This window comes from Trachurus japonicus, chromosome 1, assembly GCF_045865225.1.
Source record: "Trachurus japonicus isolate A0001 chromosome 1, Traja_1.0".
NCBI lineage: Eukaryota > Metazoa > Chordata > Actinopteri > Carangiformes > Carangidae > Trachurus > Trachurus japonicus.
The window spans coordinates 29741168-29760891 of record NC_140907.1 but is presented as its reverse complement, the minus strand read 5'-3'; the positions used below and the strand labels follow the sequence as shown (position 1 = coordinate 29760891).

Sequence of the window (19724 nt, the reverse complement as noted above, 5' to 3'; positions counted from 1 at the left end):
TGTAACAGATTAACATCTGACTGCATCAGTTAGGGTTAAAAGAGTTTTTGCCAGCTGAAACACAATCATCCATGCAGTAATTATCCAATGGGAGGCTCTTACCTATTAGCTTAGTTACATCCAAGTGGTGACTTTGTTTTTGGAAGGGCAGTGTGTGTGCTTAACAAAAAGTGGGATGTTGTGCAGAGAAACAGAGTATTGTGGCGAAGCTCAGTGCCCTGTTGTTTGGCAGACTGTGTGAGAAAGGTGTCGCACTGCTGTGTGTGTGTGTGTGTGTGTGTGTATCACACTGCTGTCAGCAAGCCCAGTTTTCTTCTTTTTTTTTAACACTCTCCACTTTTTCCCCCCCATATATAGGCTACTTTTCTCTGAACTGTGCACATGCTCATATACAACACAATATATTCTGAAGATGCGGCGGCGACCTTTGACGTCACAACCGTCACCCTCTGAGTGAAGCAAGGTCACACTCGACCTCAGTCTTCCTCCATATGACGGTTTGTTCCCTATAAATCTTTGAGTGTGACATGACTGGAAAGCGAGCAGGTCATGATGCTGAGTGCTGGAACATTCCACGTGGCTGTTTCCAGCAGCCTGCATGGCCAGCGCTGTGTGTGTAGATATCTGTGTGTGTGTAGATATCTGTGTGTAGATATCTGTGTGTACTCGCAGAGAGCGCAACTGCAGTCGGGGAAGAAGGCGATGAATGATGCAGAATGGGAAAGAGGTCGACAGACTCTTAACAGTTCTTTCTACGCATATCACGTTAGTTACTACAAGTGTATTTACTACAAAAAGAGGTCAAGTGCGAGTCATAACTGCTACTGTATCTCTTCTCTCTGCTCTCTGCTGCCCTACACTCACCCCTCCCTCCCCCCCTCCCCCTCCCGCTCCGTCTCCTCTCCTGGCCCTTCAGCTGACATCACTTACCTCTGTACAGAAAAGAGGTCAGGCACGACTCAGCCGTCTCTGGATGTAAACTAAACTGTTTGGTCTCCTCCTCCCTCCCATCCCTTCCTCTGCATCCTCGCTACACCCACTCCCCCGTCTCTTCTGTTTGTCAACAGTTTGTTTACCCGAGCTTAACCCTCGGTCAGCAAAACGGACATTTCCTGTGCATATGTGCATCTTGTCTGGTGTGTGTGTGTGTGTGTGTTTGTTTGTGTGAGTAGCTGGCAGCAGCTCCTAGCTCCTTCCTCTGGTGGCCCCCTAACTGGGTAGTTTGTCTCATGCTACGTGGGAGGAAGTCTCACCATCAATTATAGATTGTGCTGACTGGCTGGAAAAGCCTCTGCATGTGTGTGTGTGTCTGTGTACACAACCGCAAACACTCACGTATGCCACAGTACATCTGTGACGTTTATAGAAAGAGCCCAGATGAAACTGGAGACTCTGGGGGAGAAAACTCCACAAACTCCTGCTGATGTTTGTTGCAAATGAAATAAAAATCTTTTTTTTTTTGCCTGTTGTGGAGCTCGATGCATTTTTTTTTTTTTTGCAGGGTGGGGAAGCGACAGAGAATAACAGAAAATCTGGTTTTGATGTGACACAGAGTAAAACCAGTGCCAGAAGCACCATTATCATTATGATCCGTTTTACTGCTCAATGCAGGGAGAGTAATGTGTGATGATTTATGACGTGAATACAAATATATATAATATATAAACGGTTTGCCAAATCCTAAGCATTTCTTTTATACAAGGAGGATTATTTATACAATGATATTTGATATTGTTCACACACTCTATACACACGCTACAGTATAATGCCTGTAGGTATCGCTGCCTTCCTGAATCAAACAACATCGGCTGAGGTTGGACAAAGTTTCCCTGCAGACGTCTGTGACAGGTTTACGTTTGACTTGAGTGTATCAAGACAGTTAGAGGAGGAAACATCCGATACTCAACCTCGCATTTGAGTCTCAGTCAAATTTAACAAGACTATATCAAACTAATTGGAGCTGTTAGCACAGTTAGCATCTTTTATCTGTGGATTGTGATTGTTAGCTTGTCCCCAGCAGTGGTTACAGTAGCAGATGTGTTAGGTTGTCTCTGCTTCATAAATCTGCTTTTATGAGTCATTTATGTCCCTGGTTCACTGCGGTTCAAAGGAGGAAACACTCAGTCCTGGTGTTTACTGAGGGTTTTGCTCATGATATATGATGTATTTTATAAAAACACCATATGGCAACACTTGATTTTCACGAGAGGAGCTCTTGAAGATCATGTTAAAACATTTTTTACAGTTCCCACACCTGATTATGTCATAATCAGCACAGTTAGGGGAATGTCGTGGATATGGTAGGGTGACCAAACGTCCTCTTTTGCCCAGACATGTCCACTTTTCACGTCTTGTCCAGGGTGTCCGGGGGGAATGAATCTGTGAATATGTCTGGTTTTCATGGTTTTTCACAGGATGGTTAAGCCTGAACTTAAATTGATGGTGCACAATGAAGTCTGAGTCTTATCTGCAGTGACACAGGTTCGGGGCCAGCGGAGGTAGATTTTTCAATACAATAGTTTTTCTATCATTATTTTATTCCAGAGAGCTTATTTTATTTTATTTTATTTTTCTACCATCAGTAAAGCCTGGGAAGCATATCTGAATTTGTGTCTCTGGTTATAGAGAGATATTTTGTTGTATACTGTAGCTGAATTTTATATCCATACAGATGAGGCATACACTTATTGTACATGTATATATGAGGCATCTTTTTTGTTAATTTCAAGCATCATTTAAGTAAGTGTCCTCTTTTTTGGAGATCAAAATATGGTCACTCTATGGAAAATAACATTATGGTACAAGTTAAAACCGGATGTCATCTCACCATAACACGCATCACTTGCATACCACTCCTTCTTCAACTGTACATACTTTCATTCACTTCATCTCATTTCTACATACTGTAGCATTACTTTACATTATGTATATTCTTTTCTATTGTATAGGAATTCTTTTTCGTATTTCTCTATTTGTACTGTATGGGTGTTATCGTCTGCTTCTGAAATCGTCATTTCTCAGCCTGGGATCAATAAAGTATGTCTTAATCTTAAGCTTGATACTTTTAGGATCAATGTCAGTGATACTCACCTCTCTGGATCACTTATGGGTTCAAGTCTGACACACAGCCTTTTGCTGCACTCCACCTCCATATCCCCGATGTTCCTGTCTTTCCCTCGCTGTATCTAAATAAAGCCACAAATGCCCCAAAAATATAAAATTGATACTTCCATTAAGATTTAGCCCATTCACCAGAGGTCACAGCTACAGTAAGAGGCAAGAAAGATAACTTGAGGGGGGTGTCGATGGATCAATAAGAGAGACAAATTGCGTGTGCCACCAACGTGCTGGCGAAATATTAGAACTAATAAATTGTTGTGAACAAAATATGAAAGTAAACGTAAAAGAGATCAGTGACGTGACGTCAGAGGAGTTTTGTCTCGTTCACCCTCCACCTCAGATTAAAGGTGACACATCAGCACCTCTTCGCCTCGCCGTTCATCTGTAATCAATAAGGAAGGGAGCAGCAGCCAAGAGATGCTCATGGCTGGTGGAGGAGGAGGAGGGCCGGACCTCTTCACCTCCTTCACCTCTGTGATGTCACATCCTGTTTGTCGCTCTCACGGCCGGAGAAAAAGCCTCTCAGAGAGAAAGAAGAGAGAAGAGAGCCACTATTCTCGCAAATTCCCCAGACAGAGAGCCACTCTGCATCCCTCTCTCCTCCCAGCCTCCCTTTTTTCTCACAGTATCACTGCCTCTCTTTCTCTCTTCTCTCTCTTCTCTCTTCCCCCACCCCTCCCCCCCCCAAACATCTTTGCTCGCTGCTCTCTTGCTTTACTTTTTCCTCTTCCTCCTCCTCCTCCTCCTCCTCCTCGCCACTCCACAGCACTTTACGAGCCTCTTTCATTTCCCCGCATCCCTCCGTCTCTCCTGCTCCATCAGACATCAGCTGTTTTTCTCAGGAAGTGTTTTATTTAGAGCAGATTAATTAATTAGATACAGTATCAGAGCCATGGACATTCTTAGCCCGGGCCTATCGAGGCCCCAAGGCTAATGGTGTGGTAGGAAATATGTGTGCGCGCGTGCATGTTTTGTGTGTGTGTGTGTGTGCATGAACACAACAACAACAAGCTGTGTGTATTTTAAGAATTTGCAGTTGCTTGATGTGTACTGCACCAATGTGTGCATTAATTGGACTTGTCAAGACGGAAATGTGTGTGTGTGCATATATTTGTGTGTGTCAGGCCTTTATCCAACAGGAAGCGACTACCTCTGTCTCACCCAGCTGGTAACAGGGTTGTGTTTGTTGGTATCTCACCGCACCACTGTCTTTCATTAGCGCCTCTTTTCTAACACCCTCTCTCTCTCTCTCTCTCTTTCTGCCCCTCAGGGACGAGTTCTCACACCAAGTACAGACCAGTAAGTGATGAGGAAGAAAGAAAAGAGGTGCTTGTCCAATCAGACATGCAGATGGCCACAGAGGACATGAGCTCCAGCCAATCTGGCACCGGGACGACTTCCACTCGCCAATTAATACATAATAAATCAAATGTGACCCCCTAATTAAACAACTGATACAGTTTACTGAGACACGCATACTGCCAATGAAGTGATTCACACCCCACACCCACACCCACACCCTTCACTTCCTGCACTCATTTCTACTTTGGTAAATACTTTGATATCACAGTTTACCATGCTGTGACCACATCAAAAGCAGAGCAGACACACATCTGAAGGGAAAAGGTAAAACGCTGAGATAAACCAAACCCAACTCATTCCCCCCTTTTCAAATGGCGGCAGCAGCCTGCATGAATAAATGTTAGATGGCGAGCACCTCTGCACGGTTTTCTCCAATGGATATTGCAACGACCCAATCCCAAATGGCCCAGAGGAGCGGAGGACGGCAGAGACTGAGAAACGCGACTGGAGGTTCTTCATCGGCGGTCCTGTCCGGAGCCAGCTCCTTCCTCTGTTGGCTCGCCCTGCTGTCTATGATGCGGTTGCCAACGGTGACGGCCGACTGCTGGCTCATCGAGGGGGAGAAGGGCTTCGTGTGGCTGGCGATCTGCAGCATGAACCAGCCGCCTTACGAGGCCATCCCCGCCCACATCAACAGGTAAGAGCGCTCCGACTCACAGCCAGTTTTTCCTATGTGATTGTCTTTTTCTTTTTTTTTGTGCCTCTTTGCCAAACGTCTACAGTACTACAGCCTTCACACGTCTCTCAACAGCACCATTGTGGATCTGAGGCTGAATGAGAACAAGATACGGTCGGTCCATTATTCATCGCTCAGTCGCTTTGGCAACCTCACCTACCTGAACCTCACCAAGAATGATATCAGCTACGTGGAAGACGGAGCTTTCTCAGCACAATTCAACCTGCAGGTGAGTGATGATGATAAACCTCTGGGCATACACACAACACATACATACATATGCATCCGCTCTTCACACACACTCATGGATGCACTTTAATGCAGATAAACGCAGAAGAGGAAGGTTTTCAAGTGCTTTGATATGTTGATTGCATTACTGCTCTGCTGCTGCACTACAGGGGACAATAGATTTCTTTTTATGGGGTGAACCTGAGGGGACGGAGCCTTTTCCATCGCTGCCCCCTCCCTCTGGAACCCATCTGTATCTGCACACACCTCCCAACTTTCAAGACCATGCTCAGAACTCACCATTTTAAATGAGCTTTTACTGTAATATATAATTTTTGTGTTTTATACTGTTTTATTGCTGTTTTTAATCTGAATTCCACTCTGACTTTGCTCTATTTTATGATTTTTAAGGTGTAAAGTGTCTTTGAGCATCTGTAAAAGCGCTTACAAATACAATTTATTATTATTATCTGTGCTATATTTATTATCTTTTTACCTCACGGTTGTCAGCCTTTACAAACCAGTTAAGATTCCTGAGTTACAGCTGTGAGTACATTGTGACATCACAGTGAAGTTGACCTTTGACCGCATGGATATAAAATGTCATCACTTTATCATTTTCGCATAAATTTGGGTTTAATTGTATCATAATTAATGAATGAATATGTGAGTTATGGCCTGAAACCGAGTCACTGTGACCTTGACATTTGACCTTTTCATCACCAGTCTCTAAATCAGTTCATTTTTTGAGTCTGTGCCGAGTTTAAAGAAACTCCCTGAAGGCGTTGAGATATCAGGGGTCACGGGACTCGGGCATAAAAAATTGATCAGCATGAAATATATATTCCGACATATTAAAACCTCTGGAAATGTTTAAATAAGGAATAAATGGTGTGATTTTTAACCAGCTGCACCATTGAAACACTGCTGCCTTCCACCTCAATGCTTCAGCAGACTCATAATCTAATTACATAATACATAATTAACTCAGAGTATCAAACCTCTGCACCTGTTTGATATCGATCTTTATTTAGCTGCTGCGCCAAGCATCAAGATCTGTGAAGTAGTTTAGAATAAATTACCAGGTGAGATTTTTAATCCTAGAGACTGTGATGTGATATTTTAGTAGTATTTTAGTATAGTATTTATTTAGTTTAGAATAGTGATGTTGTTTTTGACTGAATTATATTTAAGTTTTAACAATATTTAGTTTGCAATCTCCCTCTCTGTCTCTCTTGACACAAAAAAACATGTTTATCTTTCCAGCTAAGATATTGTGGTGGCTTGAACCAGCTTTAGCCGCTGCCCTTTGTTCCGGGGGGTTTAGCTGTGGTCTTGCCTCGCTGAATTGAAAGCAATAACTGCGATCCCATGTCAGTCAAACACAAACTTTATTTTGCCTTCGGGCGCAGTGTCCACAAACCTAAACTTTGGCTTTCTACCAAAAAAAAAAAGATAACAAAGAGAAGAGCTGTCAAAAACATGACTGCTTCCCCCTGTATCAACAGAGCAATGTGTCCATTTGCTCCTTGTAACTAATATAAATATGTCTAAAACAGTTAAACCAAAACATTAAATAATATTAATATTATTAATCTTTACAAAAATTTTGAATGAGGCACTTCCATTTCTAATCAAAGAGAGGATTTTTTTTGAGATGCCATTGTGATGCTGCTAGCGATCTAAATTCGTCCATGTCTGCACACACAGATGGACACAGTCACACAAGAAAGACAACACCTGCTCATTACGGCTTCCAGAAACATTCAGGCAAAAGTGCTTGGCCAAACTTAGCTGAACGCAGCAGCCATAATGAACTGGCATGCTCACACATCTACCCCAGCTGCTGGAGCTGAGCCAGGAGGTAAAATGTGAACAAGACAGATCTGAGTAAATTCAGAACAGCACAGAGGCTTAGATCAGCATGTGAAACAAGAATTGTACTGAACCGTCGTCTGTTGTTTCTGTATGTTTTCCAGCTTGTAGTGAGTGATGCCTGGCGCCGAGCGGCTCTTCAAAGATTAGAATAATCCCACTTGTCTTTGTCTCCCCAGGTTCTCCAGATGGGCTTTAACAAATTGAGGAACCTGACAGAGGGGATGCTCCGAGGCCTGGGCAAGCTGCAGTATCTCTACCTGCAGGCCAACCTCATCGAGACTGTTACACCCAACACCTTCTGGGAGTGTCCCAACATCGAGAACATTGATCTGTCCATGAACAGGTACGTGTGGTGGAATATGAATGAAAAAAAAAGCTGTAGTGGGGCTAAAATGATTAGCAGCACACGTAGCAAATTTGTAAAGGCAATTCTAAGTCAACTATTTAAAAAAAATAAAAATTGTCGACTGGATGAATGGATAAATCTCCCCAAAAGTGGGGATTTGCTTCTTTTAAGCTTTTCTTTTTTTTTAATAACAGAAAATTGAATTTATCTACAGTTTAAACTGTTATTTGGACAAAACAACCAATCTAAAATTGCCACTTCAGGCTGTGGGAAATTTTAATTAACTTTTTAAACTGTCTTTTGACACTTTATATAGGAAACAATGCAATGATTAATTGATTATAATCACTGCAGCCTGAAGCTACACTTCTTGCTGCTGGATAATGGCAACACAATCTTAAAAAGTGGACTCCCAATGTAGAAACATGATGTAAACAAGCTGCACTGGAGTTACATAACAGAATACACATTTCTTAAATGCACCCAAAACATTAATTTTAAATGTCAGGCTGAAAAATCAAAGATCAAGGCCAGCTTTCTAAATTCACCAATCTGCTACTTGCGCTGGGCAAAACATACGGGGAAGAAAAAACCGCAGTGCAGAAGATACAGAGACACCGATGGTGTTCTCTGCAGATCATGATGCAACAAGCAATGCTTTCAATTAAAGTTGAGATCCCTACTTTTCTCTCTGTGGAAATCACAGTCTTGTTCTTCTTCTGTTGGATGTGTAATTGGTATTGATCACATCGCCCAAATGCAACAGCTGAATGGAGCAGGTTTAACTGTTGCAGAAAAGTAATTTGTGAGATGTTTAAGGCCATAAACTGAGGTCTGGGAGAAGACAGAGGAGCAAAATGCCTGTAGATGGTACACATCAGAGTCTATTTACAGGTCTTGGGGATCGCTACTCGCACATGAGAAGGAAAAAAAAGTTGTATAAAACCTTTTGTGGCTGCAGAGGGAGCTGCCTGCAGGCTGAGAGGCTGTGGCAAGAGTTTGCGTAAAAATGGAAGACTGGAACTTTAAACCTGGTGAACAATCTGTATTATATGAAGTAATATGAAGAATAAATCCAGAAATAAATAATTAAATGCCTAAATGAGAACAAAATAATTTCAGTTTGGTAATGGATAATGCCATTTCTGCTTTTATACTTATTTTATTTACACATTTAGATTTATTCATTTATTTCTGTTTCTGTTATTTAATTCTGTATTTCTAAGTCGGGAGGTGGTCAAAACTGGAAGCCATTACATGGGGTCGGGTTAAGGTTTGCTAGTGGGAGATTTCATAGGGATCATTGCCTTCCTATTGGTTTGCTTTAAACATTTTGGCAAATTGGCCCATTGCCATAATCCCTATAGTCATAGCAGTAGGTTCGTTACCTTTAATTGTCGCTGCAAGCTATTTTTAGAACGGCGGAGCAGAGCCGCAAGCTGCTCAGAGCTACGCTACGGAGGCTAATGGGATTTCTTGGATTCCCTCATCAAACTCATCAAATACACAATCCAACAACTCCAAAACTGGAGTTTTGCAGTGGTTTTGCATGAATTTGCCTTGAAAACAACTGGTAACGTTCTGTTATTATCTCATAGCATGGTGAATGTGCAGGTTACATTTTGGAGTTGTACTTGTACTTGCACCAATTAAAGGTAACAAACTACTCATAAGACTATAGGGATTATGGCAATGGCAATTTATACACTGTTGTTAATGCAGGTTTGTTGTGAAGGAAGAAAAATGCTTATTAAATTGTGTCTGAATCTGACTGTGTTTTACTGTTTAATTTGCCAGCAGCAGATTGTGTATTATTAAAGTACGTGAGTGTGATTTTCCCTCTGTGTCGTCCTCAGGATCCAGGTCCTGGATGGTAACCTGTTCTCGGGGCTCTCCAAGCTGACGACCTGTGAACTCTACACCAACCCCTTCAACTGCTCCTGCGAGCTCCTGGGTTTCCTGAGCTGGCTGGCGGCCTTCCCCAACCGGACCAGCGAGAGGATGGTGTGCGACTCTCCCGTGGGATTCTCCGGCTTCAACCTCCTGAGCCAGAACCCCCGCATGCCGACGCAGCGCACCGCCCTGCACGTGCTCAGCATCGTCTGCACGGAGGACGGCAGCAGCGTGACGCCCTTCATCTCCATCGGCGGCCCCGACTCCACCACCATGTCCCCGGACGCCGCCTCTCCCTGCGGACTGGACGACTGCGCGTCCGGGACCCCTCCCGACGAGGTCATCAGCTTCAGCCCCATATTCTCCGACAGCGGTCCGCTCATGACGCTAAAACAGGTGCTGCACTCGAGCGCTGTGATACAAGTCCAGATCCCCCATCCGTACAAGAAGATGTACATCCTGGTGCTTTACAACAACAGCTTCTTCACCGATATCCAGAATCTGAAAAGTCAAAGAGAAGACATCGAGGTGAAGAACCTAAAACCCAACACTGACTACACGTACTGTGTGGCCTCGATACGAAACTCCCTGCGCTTCAACCACACGTGTCTGACCATCTCCACCGGCCGGCGGGCTGGCCCCGAGCGGATAGCCAACCAGTCGTCGGCCACTCACTACATCATGACTATCCTGGGCTGCTTGTTCGGCATGCTGCTCTTCCTCGGCCTCGTCGTCCACTGCCTGAGGAAGAAGAGGATCATGGAGGAGAAGGAGAGGAAGATGAGCAGGATCCAGAGGACGCTGATAGAGCTCAAGTACGGAGGGGAGGGGGATATCGAGGGCGGCAGCGGGGGATCTGTTTCCCAGAAGCTCGGCGGCGGGGACAGTCTGTCCAGAATGCCGTACCTGCCTCAGGGTGGAGAGATTGATCCCTACAAGCTGCAGGAGGTGATAGAAACACCAGCCCACAAGCCGGCGAAACTCAACTACATGGAAGTCAGAGGCTCCGGCATTGAGAGGGAGAGGGAGCGGGAGAGGGAGCGGGAGCGGGAGAGGGAGAGGGAAATGTCACCGCAGGCTAATCCCCAGGGCTCAGTGGCGGAGATCTCCACGATAGCAAAAGAAGTTGATAAAGTTAACCAGATCATCAACAACTGTATAGATGCTCTCAAGTCAGAGTCCACGTCCTTTCAGCAGGGGATCAAATCCCCGTCTTCTGCAGGCGGAGGCGCCGTTTCCACCGCCGAGCCGCAGCTGGTGATTCTCTCGGAGCAAGGGGAGCGAGGAGAGAGAGGAGGCGAGTTCCTCTCCCCCGTGTACAAAGGAGGGAGGGGAGGAAGGGAGGAGCGGGGGAGGAGCTACCATCACTCTCTGCAGCGACACCACAGCATGGAGGCTCCTCCGACCTCCAAGAGGCCCAGCACCTCCTCCTCCCCCGGCTCCGCGCGCAGCCCGCGCTCCTTCCGCTCGGAGGGAGGATACCACTCGTCGGAGACCCGCTACATCGAGAGGACCTCGCCCGGGGAGAGGGGGGAGAGGGTAGAGAGGGGCGGCGGGGGAGGAGGAGGAGGAGAGGGCATCCGCACGGTCACCCCGGCAGCGGCCATCCTCCGAGCGGAAGCCCAGAGAATCCGGCAGTACAACGAGCACCGCCACTCCTACCCCGGCTCCCAGCAGCACCTCCAGGAGCTGCAGCACCACCCGCAGATGCTGCAGGAGCTGCACCACCACCCGGGGGGCCGCAAGCCCTCCGTGCTGGACCCCCTCACCCTCAGCAGGCAGGCCAAGCAGAGGGAGCTGGCCTACTCCCAGCTCTCGCCCCACTACCCGCTCTCGCCCCAGTACCACAACCTCAGCTACTGCTCCAGCCCCGAGGAGGACGAGGAGGAGGAAGGCCTGCTGTGCACCCCCACGCTGGGCCTGTGGGAGCGGTTCAAGCTGCACCGCAAGAGGCACCGGCAGGCGTCCATGGAGGACGAAGGCTACGTGGCGGCCGGACACGCCCTGAGGCGAAAGGTGCAGTTCGCCAAGGATGAGGATCTTCACGACATCCTGGACTACTGGAAGGGCGTGTCCGCGCAGCAGAAGGCCTGAGCCCCACGCCCCCCCCCCAAAACCCCCTAACCTCCCCCACCAACACACATACACACACACATATATATACACTCTGAAGATGGAGAAATAACACTGCACCCATGACGTATTGATACAGACAACACAGACTGATACATTCGAAAAAAAGACCTGTAAATACACACAAACACACACAACTTACAGGATCTACAGACTCAAACTGCACACACACAACACAACACAACACAACACTGGCTCACACTTTACACAAACTAAGCCTTTTTCTTCTGAGAACATTAAAGGAGGACCAAACTAATATATTCTATTGAACGACAAAAATCATAACTTATAGAGAGACTGAGTTACTTTTTGTAATGTAATGACAATTATAGCTCCGACTGATGTAGCTATTTGTACTAAGTTTTGAATGAAAAAAAGTTATAAAAAAAAAAGAAGAATCAACATTTAAGATTAACAAGAAACCTTAAAAACGTTTGCCGGGCGATCCATCCCGAACGCCTCTGATCTGACATCCCATCGGTTCAGATCGACCTCATCGAGGGGGCGAGATGGGAGGGTGTTGGGTGTTGTTTTTTGTATCGCGTCCTGCGATAACAAGCCACGAGACATCCAAGACAATTTTTTTTTTTTTTTTTTTTTTGTGGAACGAATCGAAATGTGAAACGTTTCTGGATGGGTCGCCCCCGGCAACAGAAGTATTCAACTGTGCTGAGAACGAGTAGGTAGCTCTCACCAGAGAGTGAGTATAATGTGCCAAATCAACCAAGGGGATAGTAAGAGCCCTACTGTGTACCAACGTCTCCTCGCCACTGTTTTTATATACAGAATTTAAAAAACCTAGAATGATATGTTGTTATTACTATTAATTATTCTTATTATCATTACTGGTCTTCTTATTATTATTATTCCTATGATCCTCATCATTGATATTCTATTATTTGAATATGGCATGGCTCTGTCGTGTGACTGTGTTTTGACTGTTTTCGGCCTCTCAGCGGGGAGGTCCACACCAACAGAGACAAACAGTACGATGGACAAGACATTTGAGTTTCTTCTTTTCTACCAAGAGGAATGTGCTCTCTGCTGAGCCACAAACAAAACGCGTCATTTCTCTTGGAAAAAAAAAAAAACCCACCGCCACCACCGCCACAACCTTCCCCCTCCCCAACCTTTCTCCTTGCTACACCTTGCTCCTCATCCTCCTAAAAGAGGGAAACGCTGTACAGACGAGAGAGATGAAGTTCTATATTTGCAACAGAGGTGACTGTTTTGTTTGTACAACATTGGGTTTTGAAATCTTTCAGACTTTTCAGAAACCAGAATCCCAAGTTAGTTACCTATATACCTGCTCACTTAACAATGGTACGTTTTTGATCTTGAAAATCGAACTAAGGAGAAAAAAAAAAAATTCTAATCTTCCTATGAATGTCTTCAATTCCCACAGGGGAAACATATCTGCACTGTTCAAAATCAAAAAACGACTCTTAGGAAAAAAGACCTAAAACTCTCAGCTTCCTTCCCGATACACTGTAGCTCCACTGTGTTTTATCAACAATTCATTCACCCCCAACCCCTCACCCCGACTGCACCCCACCCTCTTCCTCTTTCCTCCCATCTCCCAAGTTTTTTTTTATTCTCTTATGTTTTTTTTTTATTCCTCTGGTTCCACTGTGGTGCCATTGTGCCAACTTGATAAATCACAAAGAAGTATTTGAAAATGATTTTAAATACTAGTACTTACAGACCTCGTCCTCCTCCTCCACATCCTCGACACACATCAGTTTGCCAAACAGAAGAAACGATTTGCACAAAAAAAAAATAGACAAACGATCCACCACCATTGGCTCACTGCTCCCCCCCCACCCCTCCCCCCTTTCTCTCTCTATCCTCCAATCATTTCTAAAGACCAAAGTACTGTGGTAGTAAATTGACCCTTATATAAAACCCCACCCTCACCCCTCCTCCTCCTCCTTTTGACCTGCCCCCCCCCCCGATTATTTACCCACCATCACCCTTACAGTTGCTACTTTAGCACATGTAGACGCGTCGCATTCAAGTGTACTCATGCACACACACACACAACACACAGACACACAACTCCAACCACACACAGATGAATGTATTCTCTGAGAAATTAATACTGTTTTAGCAGCTGGTTTTTCTGTTTCTGGTGTATGAGCTGTATTCAAAACAGTGTCTTCATCTGTCTGGCAGGAAACTTTCATCAGACGGCCACTTGTGTTTCAGTATTGGAGATTAATGAGGAATACTTGGGCTTTTTCTAAAAACAAGAATAACGAAATAAGAAAAATCTGACCAAATTCTTCAGATTCTTCTGGACAACTTTTTTTTCCCCCTCTCGCACCCACGTGAACCAAATGTTGTCTTAACAAGACGCCCAAAAATGTTGCCGCTGCAGACGGCTTTAGAAGTTAAATAGTACAACTGGGGTTCTGCCTTATCAAAGGTTTTCAAACTGGGGAGAAAGAACAAAAAAAAAAGAAGCTCTTGGTATAGGAAGTGTTATAGTAATGTGATTAGTATCACTTGTGCGGTGATAAAAAAAAAAAGACTTCATGTATATCTGCAGGATCTTAAAACACTGGAGGCTGAACAGAGGAGGAAATGTGATAACAAACCTACTGCTGTTTATTACTATTTACAGAACTGTGCTACAACTACTCATTCAAGAAGACCGTGACCGTGGGATTGGAGTCGACGACATTTCAATTCAGTGGATTATTTTGAGTTTAACGAGCGGGCGCTGACATGGTGCTGACAAAAAAAAATGTATTAATTGATTACAAATTACAAAAAAAGGAAAACACAGCTCCACTTTGCTTTCTGAATTGAAACAGAATTGACTCCAACCCAGAGACGACACTGAAAAACTACACAAATAGAAACAACTGAAGCCGGCAAAAAAAAAAACAATGATAAAGTTTATCGGTGAATGGAAACACTGTATAAAATAATATTTGTTTTCTCTGCTATAATGAGTTCAGAATGCTCAAGTCATTAAGCCCAGTTAAAGCCATAATCGTGGGTTAGTGAAAATCGCCACAGCTGTTTGTAGCACTGACAAAAGCACATTGAATTGTGTTGTTAAAATAGGAAAATGAAAAGGCAAGTTTATTTCCTCCCCTCTTTCTGCAGCAGCTCCTGCAGCAAACAGCTCTGATCCAAAACGGAAACCGATGATGAGCCGCGGTTTGTTTCTGCATCACACGTCCCAGATTGTGGCTTTAACTAAACAACAGCCTTAAAACATTTGATTTTATTTGATCTTTTTAACTTTAGCATTGCTTTGAAAATCAAGAAGAAGTGGAGAAAAAAAACCTTGTTTCTTAACTTATACTTTCCTGACTGCAATTTTGTAATTGCTTGATTCTTAAGCCTCACTTGAGCATTCTTTGAGTAACAGTAATATCAATGTAGCGATGTATTAAACTACTGTTTTTTTTTTGTTTTTTTCTATTTTCCATTCTGTTTATGAACAATAATGGCCTGAATTTATCATGTGTCAGAGAGTAGCAGAGCTCAGACGACGAGGAGCCGGCGGTCGACGGCTGGCGGCGGCGGCGGTGACCTCCACCAAGCGCTGCTACTCTGTGAAGCGTGATGAAGAGAAACTGTGTTTTTTGAAAAACAACAATGCCTAGAAAGTGGAAGCAAATGAGAGGTCCTTCTGACTAGAGACAGAAACGACAACGGGGCATGCTGCAAAGGAAATCCTCAGTGGAAGTGAATGACTCAGGAGTGAGAGAGAGAGAGAGAGAGAGAAAGAGAGAACGAACGGAAGAGAGAACGTGAGAACGATCTGCCATAGGATTTCTCAGAGGCTTTCTTTATTTTCTTGTCAAAAGATTTAAAAATGAGCACAATAAAATAGCCTTTCTTTCACCGTCTCCTTTCCTGGAGAAAACACATGTATGCCAGACGTTTGAAAACACACTCAGGACGTTCACCTCGCATCTCAAACATGGCCGATCACTTCTGCTCGACTCAAGTGTGGTGGACGTATCACAGGAGCTGGATAACAACGACACTCAAAGATGGCGCCCAGTTATTTTAATGAGTGGCGCCCAGTTTAACGTCAATCCTTCATGAATCAAACTTAGTAAATAAAGAGATAGAGAGGGTAAAGACTGATGCTTTTTATAATGGTGGTCTATGGGGAATGTGCTTTTTATCAATAGTGTGAGTGTTTATCTGTATCCAGCTCTGCTGATATGTCCATAAATGCTTAAAGGGTCAGTTCACCCAAATCTTGTAATAAACATTTTCTTGCTTAGTCCCAGTGGTCTGCCTCTGAGATCTCTGCCTCCACCTGAAGGGACTAGATTTCATTCACATTGTTGGAAAAAAAATCATTTTAAAAATTCAACAAAAACATCTTTTTTCCCCCCCATAAGACTGTCCCAGAGAACACAGTTTGATGTTTCCAATAAAGAATCTCCGGTGAAAAATAGTTGATAGTGAAAGTTTTGAATTGTCCAGAGTATTGAGGACGCTGTGTTTCCACAAACACCAACCGACGGCGGCAATTCAAATAAAGCAGCAGAGTCATGCTGGGTTCATTCACCTGAGAGAGATTCAGTCAGCCAGTTACCAAACTAACAGATTTTCTCAGCGAGCCTCAGGCAGCTTCCTGTCATGCAGATGTGTTTGTTTTTATCTGTTCAGGTTTTTGAGATATAATAGTGCAGGATTAGATTTCAACAAGGCTACAGGTCTACAGCCACGCTATGGCTGCTCCGTGAGGCAGCAGCAGCACTACGGCTGTGTCTCAGTTCAGCGGAGGACGCATTTTAAAGGGGAACTATGCAAGTCTGGTCGCTTGTCCGCTGTTTTGCTAACCCTCCTCCTGGCCATGTGCATTTGTTTCTGGCCCGTAAAGTATAGCCTCCGAATCACCAACAATATATATTTTTTTTCTTACCGCAACATAGGGTTCACGTCATGATATTGTCAGTATTTTGACCATTAAAACTTCCATTGTAGTTTTCTTTGTTTGATATGTCAAGAGACTTTTGACTACAGTAAGTAACCATGGACAGCTCCTACATCATTACCGACACAGGATCACTCCGCTATGTCCCGCACGTTTATGTTACGGTGCTGATTTGTTCACAACGATACCGGCGAGAAATCAATCAATACAGCCGTACATTAGGCTATATACAATGTTACGACATAAACAAGAGATTATTGGCTACGGAGCGTGTTTGTGTCGCGATGCCTAGAGACGAGAGATGGCACACCTGGGGCGGCGGCTCTGATCTTGCAAGGTTGTTTTTCAGCCAAGAAACGCTAGGTGGAAGGCAGTGAGCCTCCATTCTCCGTCATAACGAGCTAAGAGTCATTTATTTAACCATCATAAGTACTCCAAAGCTATTTAATTTAGGGTAAAAATGTAGCAGTTAAAAATCTTGCATAGTTCCTCTTTATGGCCGATTTGAAGGCTCCTCCAAATCCAGTCTTCTGTTGCCTGTTCGAGGAGCACACAGTCCACCTATCCTTCGTGGCCTCCCATCATTGCCTTCATGGACATCCTCCGAAAGGTTAGAGCCCGTGAACTGGGACACAGCTTATGGTACAGCAGAGCCAACACTACTGTAGCATCCTCACACTGACATTTAGCAGGTGTAATATATGCACTGTTCACCAGGATGAATGGAAAATCATTAGTTGTACCAGTAGCTGGTACAACTAGAGGGATTTATGATACTAGAAGAAAAATCAAGAAATCTAGTTATTCTTATAATTAGCATTAGAGTCATAAGAAAAACTGGGAAACAAAAATGTCTGTAACAAAACTCACCAGATAAAGGAAAATGTTGACCTGCTGGTGGCGCGAGAGGAAATGTCAGGAGTTCACTAAAGTAAATTGGATGTTTTTTTCCACTTAGATCCATCCAGTAGTTGTTGAGGATATTTCTACCTGAACCAAAGGAGCGAACCGACTGACATGCTGCTGAAAAAGAAAAAACAGCTAAAAATTCAGCCGCAATGTCGTTGCAATAGACACTGTCACTCTTGAATAATCACCTTTTAATATGAATTGTTTTTTTCATCATGACAATAAAACAACAATATTTCCATTATTATTCCTCTGTTACATCAGACTGGAGGCTGAACTCTCAGAGGTTTGAAAACCTCAACAAATTAAACTGAGAGCGTCTGAACGATGAGCTGCTCCTGGAGGTTATAGAGAGAAAATTTGTTTTTTGTTTTGTTTTGTTTTTTTGTTTTTGTAATTTGGGTGAAGTAATTCTTTGGGCTGATTGCTCAGACGCTGACAGACACACACAACGTAAACAGCGTCCTTGTATCTGTCGCTGTATGTTGTTTAACTCTGTGCACACGATCATACAGAGCTGGGGATTTATTACTAATACTTGTAGTTTTATACCATCACACAGCAACATGAAGACATCACGATAATTAATCATTCAAATTGATTAATCCATGACTGAGTGATATTTGTGAACCGTTTTTTGGCTTGAAGTGAAATATAATCCTGTTAAATAAATTGCATAACTCATGTAAAAAAATATATATTTTTTGGCAAAACCAACCTTTTTTTTTTTTTTTTATGTCTCAGTCCAGACGATATCTGAGTCAATGTAAAAACAGGGGCCAAATTAGCTTTAGGAAAAGTTGGATGAACATGAATATTGACAAACCCCAGACACCCTCAAAAACACTGAGTCAAGAAAGACTTCAAACAAGGAAGAAAGTGGGAGAAAGAAGAAGAAAAAAAAAACGATGAGATGCCATGTTGGATTGGCACTGTGAATGAAAGGCCCTATTTAGAGCGTGTCCTTGGTGAAATGAATTGGGATGCTTACTTTGCTGAATTTTAATTGACAGCAGCGAGTGATTGGACCAAGTGAACCATCTAATGAGGAGTGTCTGGAGAGTGGGTATCTATCGCACGAGTCGAAACGTATTCTGATGTTTTGGTCTTGGACATGCCAAGAAAAAGAAAAGCTGCTTTTAAAAACAAAATAAGAGAGAAAGACTAAAAGAAAAATGAGAGACTTCTGTCGATAGCGCTGCTGGTGTAACCTACTTCCCCCACAATCACAGGATGTTTTGTGCCAAACAAAAGGTTTGACGTGGTTGGACTTTGAACTGTCAAATCTGGGCTATACTTTTACTTACTGTACACACACACACACACCAATGTCTACACGGTCACACCCTCCATGTTCATTCAGAGACATTTAGTGAGAAGCTTTGCTGTGCATGCATGAAGCAAGGTAAGTGCATTTCTCTGAACCACGAGTCAGCAGCTTTACTCTTTCACAGTTTCCTGTTTTAATACAGTCTGACACCGCCGTTACAAAAGAAGGATCAACATCCTAAATGAATCATGCACAAACACGACCGCTTATCCACCTGCTTCCTGTTTTATACAACATGGAGGGTTATGTCACCGCACAGCAGGGGGTAAGTACATGTGATCTATGAGTAATGGCATCAAACCTGTGAACAGCTGTGGGTCTATATTATGGGATGCGATTATTGTCAACATTAAATAGTGAGTAAGTACAGCTATGATACAGAAGTGAATAAATTACATAATACATGCAGAAATAACAGTTATAGTTAGTATATGTTCCACATTAATGCATATGTTTTTAAATTATAATACATTTGTCCTCTCAAAAATTGACTTTAATCCACACATTGTGCAATTCCTTTCATTATTAGCTATTTCATTTGATGTAATTCTCTGTATATGGGCTACAGTGCTGCTTAAAAGTTTGTGAACCCTCCAAACATGGTTCCTGTGATTGTGGCCAAATAATTCAATTTTGGACGCCCAGAAGGCCTCCGTTGTGTCCAAGTGATCTCTGGCAAAGTAAACAGGCAACCTTGGTCTTTCTTGAGAGCAGAGGTTTCATTCTACCAACTCAGGTTCAATTCAGGTTTTTATGACCAAACTATTGAAATAATTGTCTTTAAAAGTGGAAATTTTGCAAAAAGTGCTAGTCAGTACAACAGTAATACAAATACAGTAATATAATCTATTTGGAAACAATATAAAATTGGACATCTTATATTACTCTTCATTTTGGATCATCTTTAATATGCAAATACACATTTACTTTAATT

General features: G+C 43.4%; 1 protein-coding gene across 1 annotated transcript in view; it reads left to right on the top strand.

Moving 5' to 3' along the window:
* LOC146992194 (protein ELFN1-like) overlaps window positions 1-12020 on the top strand; it is a 77286-nt gene extending 65266 nt beyond the window's left edge. The window contains exons 3-7 of the mRNA XM_085784457.1: window positions 4391-5119; window positions 5234-5387; window positions 7441-7607; window positions 9467-11628; window positions 11670-12020. Coding sequence (XP_085640583.1) covers window positions 4827-5119; window positions 5234-5387; window positions 7441-7607; window positions 9467-11597 — 2745 coding nt within the window. The 5' untranslated portion in view covers window positions 4391-4826 and the 3' untranslated portion in view covers window positions 11598-11628; window positions 11670-12020. The remainder of the gene's footprint in view (window positions 1-4390; window positions 5120-5233; window positions 5388-7440; window positions 7608-9466; window positions 11629-11669) is intronic.
* The last annotated feature ends 7704 nt before the right edge of the window (window positions 12021-19724 follow it).